The sequence below is a fragment of the Phascolarctos cinereus genome, unplaced genomic scaffold, assembly GCF_003287225.1.
Source record: "Phascolarctos cinereus isolate Bilbo 61053 unplaced genomic scaffold, phaCin_HiC Scaffold_7;HRSCAF=346, whole genome shotgun sequence".
Lineage (NCBI taxonomy): Eukaryota > Metazoa > Chordata > Mammalia > Diprotodontia > Phascolarctidae > Phascolarctos > Phascolarctos cinereus.
In genome coordinates this window covers 145,469,204-145,486,368 of record NW_027556180.1, presented here as the reverse complement: position 1 = coordinate 145,486,368, position 17,165 = coordinate 145,469,204, and the positions used below count along the sequence as shown (strand labels likewise).

The following is a 17,165-nucleotide window of genomic DNA, read 5'->3' as shown; positions in this document are numbered from 1 at the left end:
ACTATTTTATCTGCTCCTCACAACAATAGTAGGTACTACTACTTATTCTCATTTAGTAAATGAGGAAATGGGCTCAGAGAGCTTTAGTGATTTGTCCAGAGTCACTTAGCTAGCAAATATATAAAGTGGGATTTGAGTACAGGTCTTTCCAACTTGGTATGTTACCAAAAGCTGGGTTTGGCTTCAGAGGACCTGGATTGGTAAACTGAAGTTTACCAATTTCCTCATATGTAAAAATAAGGATTTTGGACTAGATAACCTATAAAGTTTCCATGACTTTGTGTTTATAATTCCAAGTCCATAGTTTTAAGAAATAGGCTATACTGCTTTCACTAAAAACAGAAAAAGTTGGGAGAAGTATGTGTTACCATTGATAAATTATTCCCAATGGCCCATGATGATAGGGTGAACCAGGGAACCATAACAGGGGAACAACATACAAAACAAGAATATAAAACAGCTACCATTTATAAATTGTCATAAAAAAAACCCCACAGTACTTTGTGTGGGTAAAGGGTAGGGGGTCTGCAAGTCATTTGATCAATTTTCTTTCCCTACTAGAAGTATTGGATTTGTCATTTGTATTGTATACTATTAATTAATTATTTTGACCTTATTCATATGTGAGTTTTTAATGCTAAAATTTGGGGATTGATCAAAAAATGGTAAAAATAATAAAAAATAAAAGTTCTAATTTCAGCAGGGGGAATAATATGGTAAGTACATTTAGAAATGCATATAGGTCTCTGAATTTTCCAGCAACTTTGAAGTGATAATTCAAACAATTTCTTTCTGCAGTCAGTGCTATACCACTACTATACAAATTCAACACATATCACTTCAATTAAAGTTGTTGGACTTTCTAAACAACCTGGAAATCTCTTCTTCTCTATGAAGAAACTTTACTGGAGCTTAAATCACCATCAGTGAGAATACAGAAAAAATTTTCATTTGGGAATGCAACTTAAACTTCATGTACTTTCTCTCATTCCTCTGGAATATTTTGCTTTTGAGAAAAACAAAATTGGCCTGGGTGCTGAAATTCTATAGATTAGAGTTGGATACATCTCTTGCCTAGTCAGGGAGGTACCATCTGTTAGGCATTAGGTGAGGCTGGCTCATCAGTGAACCATTTAAATTTGCTGACTTCTAAATTATTTGAAAAATCATTCATCCTCTCTTTTTAACTGAGCTGGCTGAATATTAAAAATCAGTGTCTTCTATGTCAATATTTTAATTGGCTGGTACATGATGAGTTTAATGAGGCCAAAGTTGGAGGGTAGGAAGGCCATCAATCTCTTTTGGAGCCAACCTTGTTTCATGGCCACAAACTAACCCCCAGATCCCAGCCAGTCACATTTCAAATCCATATTGGCTACAAAGGGAACTTACTAAAAGAGGGAAGAGTACAAATGAGTAACTTGAAGATGGGCAGCATATTTGAGGTTAGGAGAATCATTGTGCCATGACTGCTGTTGATTATGTAACTTAAAAATCAGACTAGAAAAGTGTCATCTGTAGTTTGACATAGAACACCTATTGAATGTCTGGGGCCTACTGCCTCTGCTGGTTTTTAGGGTCTTTGGTCCTATCTATCTATTTATCTATCTCTATATCTATCTATACACATACATATATATATGTATGTGTGTGTATATATATATGTACATATATATGTGTGTGTGTGTATATACACTCACACACATACACACATATGTATGAATTTAGGAAATGAACTTGGATATGAACTGTCTTTACTCCTGTCCTACCTATTAGGTAGAACTACAAGCTAGGCAGAACTAAAGAAGGAATATCTATGTCCCTAGTCAACATTAGTGATGCCCCCCGGGTAACTATGAGCAAGAATGGGAAAGCAGAAAAGCACTAGGGTAATAAAGTCTTAATTTTTTTTCTGGGCATTTCCTGGCACATTGGCTCCTTAACTCAGTGTAGCCTCTCCAGAGAACAATGCATTAAGACACTGCAACATTATTTACCTCCGAGCAGAAATCAACATAAACCTCTAGGAAGTTTTATGTATATATAGAAACACACATACGCACACACAATGATTATATATGTAAAGACACACACAGAGTACATGACCTTTGGAATCTGAAATATGCATATATACGTATAAATAGGTATACATGTAATATACATATATAAATGATTTTTTCTTCTTACCAAATGTTTGATATTGATATTTTTGCTTCTTATAATATATGTTCAGATTCTGAAGTTCCTTCTCGATAGCTCATTTTTAGTCAGTGATTGTCTTAAGGATTATGTGCAATGACCTCATGAATGTAGCCATGAAATTTTGCTACTCCCCAATCCCACCATGGAACAGAGCATTGCTTTTCAAAATGATTTTTTTCCCCTTAAATTTACTGCCTGTTCTTTTTTACTTATGTGGTCATGTTTCTCACTGCTTTCCTACCTGGCTTTTTTGTTTTTCCTCTTTGGGGAATTTAAGCCTATTGGAAATGGATTATGTCTAACTCTATAATCCCCCTGGGGACTACAGCATTGTTGTTTTTCAATGCAAGAATATTTTGGGGAAAGTGGTAATATCCCCTTTATGTGATTGAATCCCTCATATTTATGTGCTTTAAAAGCCCTCTCACAAATAACCCTTCCAGTTACTTAAGCACTTTATTTTAGTTTAAAAACAAAAATTGGGTCAATATGAAAAAACAAAAACAAATCACTACTCTAACCACCATTATAATAACAACTAAAGTCCAACAAACTTGTTTTATTTATCGAGTTTTTAAAGAACAATAAAGAGGAGGGCACACATGGCCCATTTTTGAAGAGTTAATGAATTCAAATAAGGAAGTAAAATTTTCCGATCTAGGATGTTATGAACAGGTTAAAGTTGAAAGCATTCTGGTTATCGGTGCACATAAAAAAAAAACCTTGTTGAATTGCCCTTCTGTGCACAGTCCTAAGATTACAAAAATAAAAACAAAATTTGAAAACCCACAAAATTTAGTGTTTGGCAATCACCTTTGTTCAAATATGACCTTTTTCTGGTGCTATGGTTACAGATTCTTTCATCTACTGCTTTTCCTTTGGCTGCTAATGCAAACATCTTTCAGTTTATTTGTTGGTCCAACCTCATACATGGGAAGGACTATCTCATAACTGCAGATAAATGTCAAGACAGAACTTAAACAAAGGCAGACATTCTCTCAGACAAGAATCCCACAGTGTTTGAGAATAAGAAATCTAGGAAAGCTTAAAAACAAACCTTAAAGATAAACATAAAAGTGCATTCTTGACTTACTTTTCTCACTGATCCAATACAATGCACTTGGGTGACAAAGATAATGAATCACAGTACCACTACCATGCCAAAATCTATACTTTTTATTCCTTAGGTTCTCCCTGTACCAGTTCTATAGATGTCCACACAGGTAGGTCCTTCCTTTCACCATTAAGGAACCAGGGCTATTTGGACAAGAGTGATGAAGATGAAAAAGTGCCAGGTATTGCATGCTCCTAAAAACAGCCCCAATTTGTTACAACTTGCAATCCTGATGACAAGTGTCACCTTCTGACTTCCTAGAGAATTGTGAATGAATAGGGTCACCAGTATCTGCCATCTTTAAATCGCTCATCAGTAATGCCAAACGATTACAATTGTTAGCATCTGTTATTGCACCACTTGTGACTAATGCTTGTAAGCTACACGGCTGATAAACATTGACACTATATTTTAAACAACACAGAATCACTCTAAATCCAACGGCTTTCCCCATAGGAAGAATACATGGACTTCACCTTAAAAACTCAACTAATTTCTCCAAGATTGAGACACAATGAAGATAATTCCTCATATCAAAAAACAAACACTTTAAGGTTCTGTATATCTATTGTATATATGAATAATAAAGAAAATCCAAAGACAGAAAGAAAGAAAGCTACTTCTTTTCCATTACCTTGGAAACTCTGTTTGCAACTTCTCTGCCTACAGTCAGTCCCTGAACAAAAGTCCGAGCAGCAATGAAGGCCCTTGTCACTTGAATCTTCAGTTTCCTGGGTACATCTCCAAAGGGTTTCAGCTGGTCTGTATATTTGCTAACACATTCCAGGTAGTCCTCACTGAAGTGATACTGAGGGTTTATGAGTTGGAACATTCTCTCTAGCAGCCGAGCCCAAAAGTCATTCAGCATCTCCTCTAGGTTCACATTACCTCCAGTATAGTATCGTTTTAACTCTGCGAAGAGATCCTGGAATACTTCAGAATTCTGCATATATAGCATTCCATATGTCCGGACAAACATATCATTTAGTGATTTTTCTGCATTCTCTAGGAGCTCTCGAAAAAATTCTAAGGAAAAAAAAAACACAAGAAAATAGAAGCAAAATCAGTTAGATTCAGAAACCCCCAGAGATCTGACTATGCCTAATAAAAGCAAAATAAGATGAAAATACTTGCTTTAAGTTTAATCTGGAGATTTTTTTTTAGCCAGTGGTCATATTGTTAATACATTATTAATAATAAAAATAAACATAAAATATAAATTGAAGATAATTAGCTGTTAAAGCAGAAGTAATATTTTTCTTTAGAAATATTCTATTATCTGTACTATTACTGAGACAGTTGCTGCTAGCTAACAACTATTTAACCTTAACCTTAAGGTTTGCAAAGCATTTTATACATATATATATATACATATACATATACATATACATATACATATATATGTATATACATATACATATATAATATGTATATGTGTATATACATGTATATATACATATATATATTAATATTCTCATTTGATTCTACTATATGAGGTAGATGTTATTATTATGCCCATTTACACATGAGGAAACTGAGGCTGAAAGAGGTTCATTGATTTGCTCAGTATCAAACAGCTAGGAAGTATATAAGTTTTAAACTCATGTCTTCTTGGCACCAGCTCAGCATTCTATCTTCTGTCTTATCAACTAAACATTAGCAGTTTGTAATATTAAATATATGCTGGTGTTATTAAGAAAAAGTGCTTTTTTTCATTATTTAAGTACAGAACACTGCATCAGATGCTTATTACCATTATGATCCTGGGTAAGTCACTCAACCTCCTTAGGACTCAGTTTCCTCATCTATGAAAGGAGGTTTGGATTAGTTGGCTTCAGAAGTCCTTCCAGGGCAGCATTTATGATCCCATGATCTTGTAAGTGGCTCTAATACATAATACAATTTCCCAAATAAAATGCATCAAACATTAATCTACTAATATAAGAAAAATAATTATCTTAATAAATAACTTGATAAGGCTAGCCAGGTACTTTAGCTTAACTTTTCAAAGGGCTTGAAAGTGACCCGGAATACTATGTACAGAATACTTTTAAATCTCATTTGTTCCTCCCAACAACTCTGTGAGGAAGGTAGGGTAGGCTTTTTTTTTATTGCTGTTATTATTATTTTATTACCTCTAGATGAGGAAACTACTTTTGGAGAGGTTAAATTTCTTACCCAAGGTCACAAAGCTAATAGGTGATAGGGTAAAGATTGAAATTTAGGTTTTCTGTTTCTAAAATTAAAAACTTAAACAAAAATATCTGCCAAATGATCATATTGTTACTTTACTGTAAGAAAACTTGTTTCAAATATTGCCACTGAATCATTAATAGTAAGTTGACATGAGACTTGAATTGCCAATATAATATTTTAAGAGACACCCTAATGTCCATATTTAGTAAGTAGTAATATATTATAATAATTATTATCACATTAGTAGTAGCATTGATGATTGTGCCTATTATTATGATGATTAAAAACCAAGGAAATCTTTGAGATTATAAAGAATCTCATAAAGCAGTTATAATTATATAGCAGAAATTAAATGACAGACTAGCTCTAATTAAAAAGTACTAAACACAAATCTCCAAATTTCAAAAGCATGAACAAAAATACTTGAGCCTCAATGTCAATACTTAGTAAAGGAGAGGGCTCTAAGGATATTGGAAGACACTGCAAAGAAAGTAGAAATCATCCAAATGAAAAATACTAATATAATGAGACTAGAAACTAGATTCTAATCATGAGCCTGGGACAGGCTGTTCATTTATCTTCTTTTTGAGGTCAATTATTTTGTTAGGCTTAGGAATTAAAGCTTAATTTATTGAATACAGAGTACTGCCTTCAGCAATGAATAGTCAGTAATCAATAATGTGGTCTAGATTTTTAAAGGGCTAAACAAAAAATGAGGGGAAAAAAACAGTGATTATCCCTTATCCACTAAACCCCACAGATGGGTGAAGAAATGCCTCTCTTGGAAAGGGAGTTTCATTTTCTGTCTCAAGTTCAAAGCAGTATTCCTCCATTTTATTTCCTTTGGTGTCTTGCACATAGGAATGCTTAATTAATGTTGTTTGAATGAATGAATGATGTCTCTCCCAGAGATTGGATTCATACATCTTTGTGCCTCAGTAAAAGCAAAAAGGAATCTCACTTCTGATAACCCTGATGAATCTGGTTTTGTCTTTTCAAAACTCAAGCATTCCACAAACCCCCATTAAGAAGAGACTAATAATTGGGAATTATTTAATGGAATAAAAACAAATATATTGTAAAAAAGATGATATACTAGAATCAAAGACAGAACAGACCATGGAGCCTAACTTGCTCTTTTAAAGATAAGGAATCTACAACACATGGAGGTAAAATGACTTATCCTAGTTATATGGGCAATAGAATTAAGAATAGAACTTGGGTCTCTGGACTCCAGAACCCATGCTCTTTCTAATGCACTAGAGTTTTTCTATTTTATGTTCCTTAATTCAGGATCTCTTTTGGTATCCCTTTAAATCACAAGCCTAAGAGTTTCCTTGGATGTTTAATCCTTTGTGTAACCTTGTATCAAATAGAAAAGTTTGCTATTAGCTTCGCTGATCTTCGAATGTCAAACTATTATTCTCTGTACAAAGTCATTATATGGTTTAGTGATCTTACAGTTAAAGCCAATATTTGGTGTTGGAAGACACTAATGTATCAGCCAATTATGACAAATGCTGCAACCTTAAAAAGCATTGATCTTTGTTCAGGCATAAGGCAAGGAATTCAAGGTTCTATGGCAGAAAAGGGAAAAAAGTAATGTTCTATAAACTCTGGTGCATTTATTTGACTTTCAGCACGCTCACTTACTTCTTGAAGCCTGGCTTCTTTTGGAATTGGGAAGATTATCTTAGTCTTTAAGCATACCAAGATAAAGATTTAGAAGAAAATAACAAAATCTGTATTGTTGACAAAGTTTTAAATGTAAACAATAGTGTTGAGTTGTAAACTAGTTAAGTGGGAAAAAAATCCAAATTGTCCTTCCATTCCCAGTTTCAGAGGGCAAAGCTCAAATTGGATTAAGCCTTCAGTCAACAGAGAAAAAAAAAACTCATCTGCAGAGAATGTTTGGCTGAAAGAAATGCTACTTGACTCCTTTTTTCTCCAGTCACAAAGCATTCATTAAAAGTGTTTGCTTTGGACACCACTTTGCCTCCTTAGGTGAACAAGAGACCCTGGTTAGGTCTTTTTAACATTTGGGAGGATTTTATTCATGGAGTGGGAAGTTCTGGAGGCAAACACCTGTTTGCCCAGGGCAGAATGCCTTAAGTGAAAGAAAATCTTGTACATAAAACTGCTATAGCATTGTGAGGATGTCTGATGATTTGGGAATTCCTCTTCAGGATATAGTCTAAGGATATGAAAGAAAGAAAGGCTCTAACCAAGGAACTTTACTAAACGACAAGGATAAACAGGTTCCTAAAGTGAGTTAGAGGAGGAGAAAAAGAAAAGGAGTCCTTCAAAGGGTCTCTGGGACTGCATTCAGCACAGAACCATAGGAAAGTCTTTCCTTGTACAAAGTGCCACAAAGTGCCTGTTTCCTTATTAATTACAGGGGATTTCTATGGTGAAGAAAGTAGGAAGCAGGAGAACTCCAGATTGCTTTCATAATGAACAACAGCTTCCATAGTCTCCTGTTCCTTGCTGTAGCTTACCAATACATCTCTCTTCAAGGATGGCTTACATTAGCAAGAGTTTTCGCAATGCCACCAAAATTCCATCCGCTCGTTGCATACAATACTACTTGTGCAGGAAGTCTGCTTAGCCAAGTGGAAACTGCAATGACTATACTGTACAGAATGCCAACTGTCTTCCCAAGTGAAATGAGCATATAAAGTTTGACTTCCTGAAGGTAGAAACATCCATTTCTAATAAGAGTCAATCCTAGGGTATGATAAATCAAGAAGTTCATGCTAAAACTTGCACTTGTTTCTTTGTTTTAGAGGAGAAAGCAGGGGGTCTTACTAGGTAGCTGAAGAGTGATGCAAAAATGAATCTACTAAAAAAGTTAGAGAGGATTGTGAAACTTGATGCAAGAAAACAAAAAAGGTAATTGTCCATTAACTCTACCTGTCTACTACAAGGATTTTTCATGCCTGACAGGGTATTACAAGCCTATAATGTCCAACCTAAATATGCTAGTGGATAACATATGGTCTCTTCTCATTCAATTTAACACATTTATTTTATTTTGTTTTGTGAGGCAATTGGGGTTAAGTGACTTGCCCAGGGTCACACAGCTAGTAAGTGTCAAGTGTCTGAGGCCACATTTGAACTCAGGTCCTCCTGACTCTATCCACTGCGCCATCTAGCTGCCCCTTTTTATTTTATTTAATTTATTTATTTTTGGAGCAAATATTTATTAAGTACTTACTCTGTGCTAGGCATGTCATCAAAATAGCTGACACACATAAAGTGCTTTCAGGTTTACAAGTGCTTTTAGGTTTACATCTGTACACTAAATAGGCTGGTGATGTAGTGGGCCAGGGAGGCTACTTTATTCCTTATAAATGAGATAGGAGAGTGGACATATTAGCTGTGGCAAGGTTGAGACACCTAAGAAGGGATGTATATGATAACTTCACACACACACACACACACACACACAAACACCTTTTATTTCAGCTACAGAGACACTCAGTCAAGTCTTTCCTTATTGAAGTGTTGGTTTTTGGAGTTGCTGGAGAGCTAGGGTTTCTTTGGGGATGGGGGAAAGTAGAATGACACTACTTGCCAGGAAGGTGGGTGATGAAAACTTACAGTTGTCTTAGCATTAATTTCTTTCTTAAATGTTCTGTGTTTCTAATTTTATTGTTAGCTCTGATTTGCTAACAGGAATACAACTTCTATATATCTGGTCTTATTTGATCCTTAGTATCCCCATGAGATAAATAGGCATTATTATTCCTATTTGGGGAGATGAGGAAATTTTAGTTTAGAATGTTTAAATGATTTGCCCAACATCTAAAAGATAGTAATTATCAGTTATGATTTTGAACTAGAGTCTCTCTCCTGATTTCAAAGTCAATGCTTTCACCACCAAACCATCTTTTATAGTAATGAATGACATACTGCCCTACTGTCATGATAAGATCCTTCATTTAGTGACTAAATAATTGTTCGCTATATGTGATTACAAAATCTATGCCCATGTAAAAGACCAGGCAAGCAAGCCTGAGGAACATTTGCATTTCCCATCCAATATGAAGAGACCTTCATTCATGGTCACCAAGAATTCTAACATGGCATCTGTCTCAATGATTCATCATGATGCATACCTTGACAAAGATGGATCATTTAATATAATATGAGATCACTGATAAAACTGACAGTGCTTCTCTGTTCCCTTAGAAAATTGTTTTGTCTTAAAAGACTCCCTGACAATGCTCCTTCCAACCCAGGCCCCCAGATCACGTTCTAAGCTTTCAACTCATCCTTTACACACACACACACACACACACACACACACACACACACACACACACATATGTATGTATGTATATGGAATAGTGGCAGCAATGTATGCCTTGGATTAAGTGATTTTGGCAAGGTAAGGGAAAAAGTGACAGAAAACTGAAAAAAATATAAAAGAATGGCATGCATAATCGTGCCATATGATCTGAAAATCTTTAGATAGAGCTAGAATAATATGTAGGGTGTTCAAAATCCTTCAAAACCTGGCCACTTCTTACCTTTTCAGTCTCTCTCTTCTCTCTCTCTCTCTCTCTCTCTCTTCATATGTGCGCGCACACACACACACACACACACACACACACACCCCTATATGTACTCTGTGATCCAGTAACCCTGATCCTGTTTCTGCTCATGTCAAAAAATCAATCCTCTCAACTTGAGCATTTTCAATGACAGTTCTCCATGACCTGAATTCTATTCTGCCTCATCATTCTGCTTGCCTTGCTTAGCTTCTTTCAAGTCCAAGATAAAATTCCACCTCTTATGAAAAGCCTTTTCTAATCCCTGGTAACATTAGTGCCTTCCTTCTGGTGCTTATCCCTAATTTCTCCCAGTCTATATCCGGTTTGTACATAGTTGTGTGCATGTTTCCTTCCCCATTAGATGCTGAGCTCCTTGAGAGCAGGAACTGTTTTTTGCCTCTCCTGTATTCCCAGAGCTTAGCACAGTGCCTGGCACATAATAGAAAGTTAATAAATGTTTACTTCCTGGTGGAGAAGTGATGTCATCCAGGTTCTGATTATTCTTAATTTAAAGTAGGATCAAATAAAATACTTTAAAGATCAGCCATATATTTAGATTATGTAATTTACATAGATATAGATATAGATATATAGTTAGCTTTGAATATGATTTTAGCCATTTGTCCCCAAAAGTTAATTTAGCTTAAAGAAAAAATAAAGCTGGGAGATCTAGTCTCACTCAAAGGACTCCAGCACTGGTAACGGTTTCACTTAAAACTCAAAGGTCACAGCAAAAATAACAATAATCATTTAGAGAAGACTAAGGGGAGAAAAAGACTACTCTGGAGTCTCCATATTTTTTCCTTCGTAATTTAATAGATTATATTGATTTAATCAGCTCATATTACAAATACTACTTAAGTATTCAAGTGGGGTGCATAATTGGTGCTTTTACAAATAATGAGGTCTAAATTACAAAAAAAAATATTTTCTGCATGAGAAAACTTATTCAGGAATAGAAAAGACGCCCTGTTAAGCAGGTGTTCTAATTACTGACAGGCAGACCAGTTCTGGATGCAAAAATAGATGTGTATGTTTTGTTGCTACATTGTCTGCCAAATACCAGTTTTTCTTAGTATATTTTAATGGGCATTGCGGATTCATATAATTCAATTCAACCTGGAAGTTAATGAAAGTCTGTAATTCCAAAGTGACATAATAACTGTCATGAAAGATTATACATTGCAATTTTCATTGTTTTAGCTTGGGAGTTATTGAAACTGAGCTACTGTCCTTGGAAATAGGTGCCACTCTATGAACCAGTGGGCATTGATATAAATAATATTGTTAACACTCATTGGGATATGGCTTTGTTATTTTAAATCAATATTTATTTATTCAAATTGCTTCAATAATATTTTAGGAAATAAACATTCAAAAACTTGACTAGAGAACAAAAGATTTTTTAAAAATGCTATGCAGGCAAGATGATCTTGTATTTATTTATTGACAATACTCCATCATTAAGTTTTTGTTGCTATATATAGTGCCTGTTTACTACAGTCAAAAGTCTATGATTTTTAAAAAATTGGCTTACCTACAGGATTCTTTTCCCTACCCATCCATTAAGAAAGACATTAATTTTCAAACAAGCATCTTTTTTCCTTTTTTTTTTAATATAAATTTATTTATTTTTACTTTTCAACATTCACTTCCACAAGTTTTTCAGTTCCAAATTTTCACCCCATCTCACCCCTACCCCTACCCCAAGATGGCATGCATTCTGAATATCCCTTCCCCTAGTTGGTCCTCTCTTCTATCTCTCCCCCCTTCTCTTATCCCCTTCCCCTTCTATTTTCCTGTAGGGCAGGATAGACTTCTATACCCCATCTCCTGTATTTCTTATTTCCCAGTAGCATGTGAAAACATTTTTTTTAAACACATGTTTTTAAAACTTTAGGTTTCAAATTTTCTCTCTTCCTCCCTCCCCACCCACCTCATTGAAAAGGCAAGCAACTCAGTATAGGTTATACATGTGCAGTTATGCAAAACACTTCCATAGTAGACATGTTGTGAAAAACTAACTCTATTTCCCTTAATCCTATCCTGCCCTCCCATTTATTCTATTCTTTCTTTTGACCCTGTCCCTCCTCAGAAGTATTTGCTTCTGATTACCCCTTTCCCAATCTGCCCTCCTCTCTATCATCCCCCTGCTCTCTTGTCCCCTTCTCCCCCTATTTTCCTGTAGGGTAAGACAGATTTCCATACCCAATTGAATGTGTATGTTATTCCCTCCTTAAGCCAAATCCTATGAGAATAAGATTCACTCATTCCCTCTCACCTTCCCCAGTTTCCCCTCCACTGTAAGAGACTTTTCTTTTCTGTTTTTTTTTTGTGAGATAATTTACCCCATTCTACCTCTCCCTTTCTTCTTCTCTGAGTATAATCCTCTCTCATCCCTTAATTTTATTCTCCAGATATGACCCCTTAATCTTCAACTCACCCTGTGCCCTCTATCTATCTATCTATCTATCTATCTATCTATCTATCTATCTATCTATCTATCTATCCATACATATAATTTTTTCCTTCAACTACCCTAATACTGACAAAGGTCTCATGAGTTATAAATATCATCTTTCCATGCAGGAATGTAAACAGTTCAATCTTAATAAGTCTCTTATGATTTCTCTTTCCTGTTTACCTCTTCATGTTCCACTTGAGTCCTGTATTTGAAAGTCAAATTTTCTATTCAGCTCTGGTCTTTTCATCAAAAATGCTTGAAAGTCCTCTATTTCACTGAATGACCATTTTTCCCCTGAAGGATTATACTCAGTTTTGCTGGGTAGGTGATTCTTGGTTGTAATCCTATCTCCTTTGCCCTCGGAATATTATATTCCATGCCCTGTGTCCTTTAATGTAGAAGCTGCTAAATCTTGTGTTATCCTGATTGTGTTTCCACAGTACTTGAATTGTTTCCTTCTGGCAGCTTGTAATATTTTCTCCTTGACCTGGGAACTCTGGAATTTGGCTATAATATTCCTAGGAGTTTTCCTTTGGGGATCTCTTTCAGGAGGAGATCTGTGGATTCTTTCAATTTCTATTTTGCCCTCTGGTTCTAATATATCAGGGCAGTTTTCCTTGATAATTTCTTGAAAGATGATGTCTAGGCTCTTTTTTTGATCATGGCTTTCAGATAGTCCAATAATTTTTAAATTCTCTCTCCTGGATCTATTTTCCAGGTCAGTTGTTTTCCAATGAGATATTTCACATTGTTTTCTAATTTTTCATTCTTTTGGATTTGTTTTACAGTGTCTTGATTTCTCATAAAGTCACTAGCTTCCAACTGCTCTATCCTAATTTTTAAGGAAGTATTTTCTTCAGTAAGCTTTTGGACTTCCTTTTCCATTTGGCCAATTTTTCTTCTTAGGGCATTCTTCTCCTCATTGGCTTTTTGGACCTCTTTTGCCATTTGGGTTAGGCTGTTTTTAAGGTGTTATTTTCTTCAGTATTTTTTTGGGTCCCTTTTAGCAAGCTGTTGACTTGTTTTTCATGATTTTCTTGCATCACTCTCATTTCTCTTCCCAGTTTTTCCTCTACTTCCCTTACTTCCTTCTCAAAATCCCTTTTGAGCTCTTCCAAGGCCTGGGACTGATTCATATTTTTCTTGGAGGCTTTGGAAGTAGGAGCTTTGACTTTGTTGTCTTCTTCTGGTTGTATATTTTGGTCTTCTTTGCCACCAAAGTAAGATAGCATAACCTGACTCTTTTTGCTCATGATCCCAGCCAATTACTTGAGTTTTAAACTCTTTGTCAAGGTAAGAGTCTGCTTCCAATGTGGAGAGTGTACTGTCCCAAGCTTCAGGGGTTTGTATAGCTGTTTTCAGAGATACTTGTAAGGACCTGTAAATTTTCAGTTCTTCCAAGGTGGTATGATAAGGGGCAAGGTGTTTACTACTTTCCTGGCCTGTGACCACAAGTATTCCTTTCTGTCCCATAACTGTGAGGAGGGGTTCCTCTCTACAGCCACTCCATGCTGCACTACACCAGCGCTCCTCCTCACCCCAGCACCGCTGCCCAGAACTGTAACCCAGATCTAAACATGGGCAAAGCAAGAGATTCCTGTCTCAGCACTGAAAAAGAGATCCCTGTAATCCCTCTCTGATCAGCCACTGGATTCCCCCTCAGTCTGTGGGCCGGAAGCTCGGGAAGCAGCTGCCCCCGCCCAGGGCCAGGCTCTTGGGGAATGGAGCTGAAACCTGTCTTTCTCTCTGAGCACCGCAGAAACAGACTTTTCCCACTGACCTTCTAAGTTGTCTTTGGCACTGGTGGATTGAGGAGTCTGGAAACCGCCACAGCTGCCCCCAATTCCCAAACAAGCGTTTTTAAAGCACCTACTACATGTATACTCTAGGCTAAGTACTTTACAAATATTATCTCATTTGATTCTCACAGAAAACTTGGGAAGCAGGTTGAATTATTATCTCCATTTTACAATTGAGGAGACTGAAGTAGAGAGACATTAAAGGGAGTTGCCCAGTGCACACAACTAGTGTCTGAGGCCATATTTGAACTCAGGTCTTCCTGATACCAAGTTTACTGTCCCATTCAGCTATCTCTAGATTTCAACCTGCTCTATTTTATACTGATACTTTGGATCAACTTAAGAAGTGACATAATCCATTTACAGTAATGGTACAGGGAGGCAGGATAGGTTCTGTGTAGGGAAACTAATTTCACAAAATTTTTATTCAGGATCCTTGTGCAAAGTGCAGTGCTAAGCTTTGGAGAGGGGAAAAAAATTAAAAAAGAACAGTTTGTCTCAAGAAATCTAATAGAGGAAGTTAAGAAGCTTTCCAATTTCTCCTGGTCACATTTTAACCTCTTCCACTACTTGTACTTTGCTCACATGATCTACAAGGACTCAGTTTCACCTCCATGACCTGATGAGGTACTGGTTTTTATGGGAGGGCATTAAGATTTAAGTATCAAAATAGCTCTGGAAAGGAAGGAAAGAGATCACAATAAAACCAACTGCATCATCAAATACAAGGGAATAAAGTATAAAGTTTAGGTGCAGCTAAATGGCACAATTTAGAACGCTGGCCTTAGATTCAGGAGGTCCTGAGTTCAATTTTGGCTTCAGACACTCACTAGCTGTGTGACCCTGGGCATGTCACTTAACCCTGTTAACTCAGTTTCCTTATCTATACAATAAGGTGGAGAAGGAAATGTCAGATCACTTCCATATCTCTGCCAACCACAAAAGCATAACAATTATTTTTAAAGCCTACAGAGGATATGTGTATGTGTGTATACTCATCCACTTCAGAAAAGTAATCACTCTACTTACTAATTGATAATTTCTATTATGTAGTAGCTTTAAAATTCCAACCAGATCCTCTTGAATTTAGATTTTAACAAATGAAAATGGAATGATTCTGGGAAAAGTCATATAGCAAAGTTGAAAACATCAAAGGAAAACTAAAGCTTTTTTTCAATACTCAACTCTCTTGGATCTAGAGTTTAAAATATTCTGAGTAGAGGTAATCTGATCTAATCCACTTTTGAATAGCTCTTTTTAACAGAAACCCATAAGACAATCTGCTATCTCAAATACACTTTAAATATCAACATAGTACAGCAACACTTTTCTGTTGAAAGAATATTTAAATAAGGTCGCTTGAAAGGACTTAAAATGCCGTTTGAGATTTTCCACAGACAGGTACTAATTTTACTGCATAAAATAAAGACACATGGCAACTAGGAAACTGTAGTCATTTGGGTCAATGGATTTTAAGAAGCAAAGGAGATTATAGAAGTAGTTTGCTCAAATGCTTCTTTTGCAAGCTTATAATTTTAGAGTGCACTACTAATTCTTTTAACAGTGCTTATTCATTATAAACACTTTTTAAAAATTGTGGACAGAACAGTTCCATTAAAGAATATTTTAAAAGAAATTTGTTTTTCATTTGACAAACATTTATAAAGTGCTTACTATGTTCAGAGCACTTAGGTTAAGCTCAGAAATATACCAAATAAATAAATAAATTAGACATAGCTCTATTGTAGCTTGCTATCTAGCAAAATGATTAGATCATTTATGGCCACAGATTGTTATATTTAAAGTATTGAAATATCCAAAAGGAAAGATTAAGTTCAAGGGTTTTTTTGTTTTTGTTTTTGTTTGCTTTTTATCCCCTAGTAGTCTCTGTATAGCCTAATAGCTGAATGGAGTGACCCACAACTTGTTTTTCCTTACTCCCTTGAAGCAATCAGTATTAACATGAGCAAAATTATTAGATCTGTTCATTCTTGTGAAGCATCTTGACTTAATGAAAGCCTACTCCAATAGTCATGGAACAGATAGTCCTAATAGAACCTCACTGCACCTCGTTCCCACTCCTTTGGAGAGCCAGAATTCTCCCAGATTTAGGACAAATTACAAAACCCTTCTCAGTCATGCTTGTTTCATTCCTCAATAAAAGTTAGGGTTATGTGCGACTTAAAAAAAAAACACAGATGGATCAGAAATAAAAGGAAAGAAAACCAGGTGACCAAGAATACAGGACATAAATTTATGGTGTTAAAAAGGTATATAGCAATGTTTTCTAAAATGTGTCCTATGCTCTCTCTCTCATATTTGTCTCCAGTGATTAGTTCAGGGCTGAGAGGAAGGATCTTATTTGGTCTAAGATTTGGGAGAATCAGAATACAATAGGGTGAGGGAAGAACAGAATAAGTGGAAGTTATGGTGGGGTCTCTGACTATTAAAGTCAGAGAAATTGGGCTTTCATTAAATAAAAACTATGCCACAGAGATTTGGAAATTCAGTTTCTTAATCCTTTAGGTTCTCTCTCTATCTCTGTCTCGCTCTCTCTCTCCCTCCTTGAATAAAATAATAACTAGGAACATCATTTCTATGTTACTTATTAATTGCCATTTTACAAATGACATTTTCATTTGAGGGAGTATTTGACATGTGGTGTTTCAGAAGTGTTGAATGCTTCAGTGTTGTACTGCTGGGTCTTTTTGACCTAGTGTTTTCAGACATATTAGACATGGTCAGGTAATGAAGTGTTTTGGTTAAACAGATTATTATATATCACATACAAATGCTAGTTTTAAAACACAGATACCATAATAATTTAAATT

The 17,165-nt window shown here is 35.7% G+C and overlaps 1 protein-coding gene across 1 annotated transcript in view; it reads right to left on the bottom strand.

Moving 5' to 3' along the window:
• Positions 1 to 17,165, bottom strand: part of GPC6 (glypican 6) — a 1,286,685-nt gene that overhangs the window by 633,658 nt on the left and 635,862 nt on the right. The window contains exon 3 of the mRNA XM_020965804.2: positions 3,951 to 4,342. Coding sequence (XP_020821463.1) covers positions 3,951 to 4,342 — 392 coding nt within the window. The remainder of the gene's footprint in view (positions 1 to 3,950; positions 4,343 to 17,165) is intronic.